The following is a 6,135-nucleotide window of genomic DNA, read 5'->3' on the forward strand; positions in this document are numbered from 1 at the left end:
GGGGGACAGGCAGCTCTCAAAGGCATCGCCAAATATGGAGTATAACCGGCAAGACAGGATGTGGTGCCATCTTGCAATGGCGATCCTGTCTGGCTCCCTGCACCTTTGAGAAGAACTAAGGCAGCACCTTTCATGGTAACAGAAGCCCACTGTGTGGGGGTATGAGTTCATTTCTAGAACTTAAAGAGGAGGCTGGAGACCACATCCTTTGCAGTGTGGTGGGAAACAGATGAGGTGGAAAGTTAAGGGCTCCAGAAAAGTGGTGAGGTGTTCTCAGACCACCCCAGCACACCCTAAAAGACACCCACACCATAGCATCCACATGCAGTTTTCTCAACAGAGGAAATAAAATCAAATCACTAGTTTATAAGACCCTAACAGGTACATCCAGCATGCTACTGCCGATGGTCCCACACTCTGCCCTCTCTTGAGTCGATCACATCTAAGCGTGTTTCTCAATCATGGCTCTCACCTTGGGCTTGCCCTGCCTCTAGAGTAGGAGGCAGCAGGGAATTGTCACGGCATGGAAGTAAGCCTCAGGAACTGTGGGAGTGAGTGGATGAACACTCCTCCCCCTTTGCCTGGTGGCTGGCGTCCTCCAAGACCTGGGTCTCAGAGGGGTCAGGCTCATTTCCCATAGTGCAGGTTTGTTAGGATGATCCCTGCCCTCCCGTGGGTGAAGTCTCCTAGGACCATTCCCCAGACAAAATCAGATCTACGCACAACTTTGTCTCAAGAGAGACTGAAGCAGAAGGCAAGGATGTGAAATACTTTCATCTGTAGGTGGAACTTAATAAGGGTCTAATTCTGTTGAGAGAAATGCCAAATTACACTTTGATGTTTTTGCAGTCACTCTTCTGCTGCCCCGAAACCCTTTCCTCCTCAACCATTCAGAATGTACACTGGAGACAATCTGACATTTTTGTTTGCTTGAGAGCCTGTCTCATTGTGTAGTCTGGGAAGCCTCAAACCGGATTTGAAGAACAGGCTGGCCTTGGCCTCCTCCTGGATGCGGGCACCACCAAGCCCAGCCAATGATGGTGTTTTTAGAGGAAGTGTAGCAAAGATCTTAGCTAAGACCACTTTTAGTAGTTACATTAACTGAGTCTTTTGAATTCCGAGTAATTTGTTTAGATTAATAACATATCCTGAAAACATACACTAACTTGTTACATCCTTTGTGAGTGGATTAATTGCCTACTCTGATAATATAAATTCATTTTTAAAGCTATAGTTTTAGATTTCATTACTGTCTAAAATAGTGTTAAAATTAGCAACATACTAAGCTAGAGTTGATTCAGTGGTTGAGAACACTGGCTGTTCTTCCAGAGGACCCAGGCTTGGTTCCTAGCATCCACATGGTCACTCACAATCACCTCTAACTCCAGTTCCAGAGGTCCTGATGTCCTCTGCTGGCCTCCCTTGACACTGGGCACACACATGGTGCACATACATACATGCAAGCAGACAACTGATACGCATTAAATAAAATCTTTTTAAAGAAAGGAATATGACTCTGAGCCACTGTCCTCAGAACTAGCCTAATCTAGAGACAGGAGTTGTGAAAAAAAAAGTTCTCTGAAAATAATTAAACTTGTTGAAAATGCTATAATTCTTCTTTATAAATATCAACCTAGTTTGCAGCTTAATATTGTAAGTGTTAAATCAAGATTTAACACTTCTGATATAAGTAAAATATATGTCCAGTTGTCTCATATTTTGATATAACTACTTAACTTTTTTACTTAAAGAAACAAAATTATATGTAAGTGTTAAACAGTAGATATTTTAAAACAAATTTTCTAGTAAATGCTTTGTTTCCTATGCTGAACAAGACAAATCTCTCTTCACAGAAGGATCTTTTATTCGAGGAGTTAATTTTGTTAAAGGCACTGATAACATTCAAGGACGTGTGGGTTTTTCAGTAAGATTTTCGGCAGCTCGGGTGTCGACCTTGGTTCACCGACTTCCCCTGTGGCTGCTGCTACCTTTTGGTTGTTCATAAGCCCGGGCGGCCAGCGGACCAGCAGCTCGGATGTTGCACACTGGCAGGGGAAGAGGGAAACAAGGGCTCCTGCGGAACAGCTTCCAGCTTTCAAGTTTCAGCTACTCCATTGCTGGCATATGGGGAAATAAAATTTCCCCTCAGTGTTTTCATCCCTACGAATCGTGCACTTGTTGACGGCCAAGTTTTCATTTTGATACAAGTCACTATGTTCAACTGCAACACAATTTGTGACTGCTATTCGTTTCACAGCTGAGCTTTGATCGCCTCAGATTTCACCCAGATCCTTCTCAACACTTCTCAGCGTTCAACAGAACGAGGCACGCCCTTGAATTTGTTCCTATTGGATAATCACCTTTTATAAAGTGTAAATAACAATAATATATAGGACTTAAGCACATAAGATGAAATTCCAAAACAAAACTTCGAGACAATGACTTTGAAACTTCTCCTAAATCTCTATAAACTACCTTTCTCATCTCTATTTCATCATCTGACAGTCATTTCTTAGCTAAAATAGACAAAAAGGTCAAGTACACACGCAAATGTCCAGTTCCGACACCGGGTGCTCCCCAAGGGAAACCATTTTAAGGAAAAATGCTTTTGATGTCTGGCTCAGTAGGACTTCCTGTGCACTTCCCGGTTTAGTTTGCTGTGGTCTGTTTAGGAAGGAGTACATTAAGGAAAGCTCACCAGGAGTATTCCGGTGGCCCTTTTAGATTAAGTAGGTATCTTTCCCCCTTTTCATGCAATGCCAAAGTTTAAATGGGAGCTTCTTTAAGATTAGCGGCAGCTAGGGAACGGCCTTAACACCTTTTTTGCCTCGCAGTTTCAGCCGCTTTGCCAGGCGCTGGTTAACTGGAAGACCCTACGACTCCTGGACGAACAAGAAAAGTAAACGTTTTAGCATTACTACAAACATGGTTCCAGTTATCTGAACACCCTTACGCCCCACCCAGGAACCCCCGCATGGGCCGAGAATCACTCTCACGTGGGCTACAGATTTTGTGGGTATCAGCGGCGGCAAACATCACAGACCTTGGGACAATCATTTCCGGCAAGAAAAAAAAAATAACTGGAAGAAAATAAAGTTAAATGTACTTCACGCTTATGAATCAACTAAACATAATGGCTAAAAGGCATAAAAGTCACTCACGCCTCTACGTTCTGGAATAATGTGAATACTCTGACTTACTGAACTAAAGCTATGCTGTATTTTACAAATCTAAACCCAGATTTAACATGTTGACCAAACCCTAAAAATTCTGGAGATTTCTTGAAAGCATTCTGCCCATACTTCTGTGGCATGTCCTTTCACCTTCCCTATAGTACATATTCTTTAAAAAAAAAATTAAAAACCATTTTTTACGGCGGGTCACAGGAAGCTCAAACTGTTTTCTGAGACCCGGGTTCGCTGAGCCCCGCGGCCTGCTCCGAGGTACTGAGCATGCGTGCAAACCGAGGCCGGCTCGCCCTGGTAAAGGTCAGGGTCTCGAGAACGGCCCGGTACTCTACTGCGGAAGGACCGACTGCCACCGCCGTCCCGAGAGCAGAAGCTCCGCACCGGGAACCCTTGCGTCTTCAGACGCCTTTCCCAAACCAGCCGGGACTTCCGGAACGATCGGCGCGTCCGAACCGACTGCCCTCCCGCACGCACTTCCGGTCCTAGAAGGAAGGGGAGGACTCCGGCCGAGCGTGCTCGCCCCCACAGGCCGCGCATGCGCCTTCCTCCTGGCGGCTCGGGAGCGCCTCACCGGGCCGACTTTGCGCTCGGGTTGAGAGTGCGCCTGCGCGGTCGCTGGGGGGCTCTCCACCTCCGTCTCCCCTCCCCCTGACTCCCCGTGGGGGCTTCGGGCCCTGCGGGACCATGTTCACCAGCACCGGCTCCAGTGGGCTTTGTGAGTACCGGCTTCTCCATCCTTGGGTCTCTCTTCGCTCCGTCCTGGGCACTTCCCGGACCCGGCTTGGGGGCCCCGGGGACTCGGCTTTGCAAAAGGCTAGGGGGCCCCTTGCGTCCCGCGTCCGAGCCTTGGCAGTTCTTGGTGGGGGGCAGCGGGTGCCGTCCCCACCGCAGCCCCGAAGGCTGAGGGGGGCCCCACGTCCAGTCGGTTCCCGGCACCTCCTGAGGCACGATGCGCAGCAGCTCCTGCCCTGCTGCAGGTGGGCTGGGCAGTTGGGGTCCTGCCGGCAGCCCCGCTGCTTTCGTGGCCCGGGCCCTCGCACGCCCTTGATGGCTCTAGTGCGGGGCTGGACGACATCCCCTTCGGGGCGACGCAGGAATCCTGCCCGCTTCCCTCTCCCCTTTCATTCATACGAGCAGCTTTGGGACCCACCAGACTCCCGGAACGTGTGAATTTCACCCTCCCCTCCAAGATCTGCCTGTTCCCTTAGTTTTAACTCTCGTGTACTTCTTCCCCTTTGTCCCTGAAGAGTTTTGGGGAGCCAGAAAACTGACTAAAGCCCTTTAAAGTGCAGTTAGGAAGTCATTTGGCGACAGAACGCACGCTTTGCTCCTGGATGTGATCAGCTCCACCCGCCTGGAGTGTCAAGCTGTGGTCAGGAGGTAGAAGGCCAAGTTTCAGCCTCCGAAGCACCTTTCCCCCACACCCACTGTGTTGAATTGACTTTAGAGAGAGCGGACTCTTAACTACACAGTGTTGAGATTAGGCGCTGATACACCAGTAGCAAACTGAACAAGCTTCAATTCGCAGTTACTTATCGCTGTTGGTACTTCCCATGTCCGCATGCCAAGTTTCTGTTGCCAGAGCACAGAAGTGCCTGGCATCTCCAGAAAAAGTACGTTCTGTTGTGAATGTCAGGAGTCGTTCAGAGAGCTGAGTGAATAACTGCCAGAGACAACGACATCATCCTAAATCATCCTCCATCTCACCTTAGGCTTTGAAGTGGGTTTAATGTTTATTTACGATTCCTTCATATTTCATAGCTGATTTATGGAACCCTTCATATATTGGCCCCAGAATCCGTCAGAGCTACTAGTGAGCTCATCTTCAAACTACTGGTTGGAGGAATAAGGTAGTGTGCCTTTCCTAGGGCTACGGTTTGTAGGTGGATATGACACTGGCAGTAAGTTTCTTCGGTTTAGTTGTTCTTGGCACATTGAGGCATCCTTTAACACCAAACATACACATCAGTGTTAAAAAGTGAGAGAGTGGCTGGAGAGGTGGCTCAGCAGCTAAAATGCTTGCACGGGAAGCGTGAAGATCTAATTTCCAGTACCTAGGTAAAAGCCAGGCATGGCAGTGCGTGTCTGTAACCCTGCCAATGAGGGGGGGGGAGACAGGAGGATCCCCAGGGCTGCTAGCCAGCCAGTCTGGCTAAGCTGCTAAGTTCCAAGTCCAGTGGGAGACCGTGCACCCCCAAAATAAGTACATAAATTAATAAATCAGTGGAGGCGTGATTGAGGGAGACATCCAACGTCAACTTTCACACGCACACGTATACAGGAGAAACCTGATTAGTAGCAAGCGGTACCGTGTTACGGATTAGGTTGTGTGGGCAAAATGTAGTCCAGGTTGAAGCGGCAGAACTCTAGGAAAGGTGGTTCCTTGTTACCGATGGCACAGGTAGCTCGGTTCTCTTCACCGTCTGAAATAAGCGTATCAGAGTGTAGTAGTTAGTGGGATGGCTTTTCCTTGTGGGACCTGCTTTCTGTGCACACTTAACAAGTATTCAGGACCTGTGTGTGTTTGGTTTTGGGAACACAGTGCTGAGCAAGCCTTAGGTTCTGTGCTAGCGTTGACCGTAGAGCGCGGTGGTTCCCCTAGACCAGTCATTTCCATCCCATAGAACCAGTTCAGGTCCTGAATGCTAGTGGCTTTTCCTGCGTCAACATTTTCTCCCGTGTAACCACCCTCTTGAGTGACATCCTTCAAATAGGCAGCTTGACAGCTGTGTGGTGAAGCAGAGGTCTGCTCCTGAGTGAGTGTCCTCAGGAAGAGTGAGCATCTCTGCCTGCCCTAGAGGTGGAGAGAGATCCCTGCCATTTCCTGCTCCTGTATTTTTCTCACATTGAAGTTAGGAGATAAGGGCGCTTTAATGTTAACACTAACCCCCACATTCATTCAGCAGGTGTCTGTTAGTGTACCCCATTCACTCAGCAGGTGTCTGTT

The 6,135-nt window shown here is 48.4% G+C and overlaps 1 protein-coding gene across 1 annotated transcript in view; it reads left to right on the forward strand.

Annotated features, from left to right (window-relative positions):
• The first annotated feature begins 3,756 nt into the window (after positions 1-3,756).
• Ubac2 (UBA domain containing 2) overlaps positions 3,757-6,135 on the forward strand; it is a 157,337-nt gene continuing 154,958 nt past the window's right edge. The window contains exon 1 of the mRNA XM_013349312.2: positions 3,757-3,903. Within this exon, the coding sequence (XP_013204766.1) occupies positions 3,873-3,903 (31 nt within the window). The 5' untranslated portion in view covers positions 3,757-3,872. The remainder of the gene's footprint in view (positions 3,904-6,135) is intronic.

Source organism: Microtus ochrogaster, chromosome 17 (genome assembly GCF_000317375.1).
Source record: "Microtus ochrogaster isolate Prairie Vole_2 chromosome 17, MicOch1.0, whole genome shotgun sequence".
Classification (NCBI taxonomy): Eukaryota; Metazoa; Chordata; class Mammalia; order Rodentia; family Cricetidae; genus Microtus; species Microtus ochrogaster.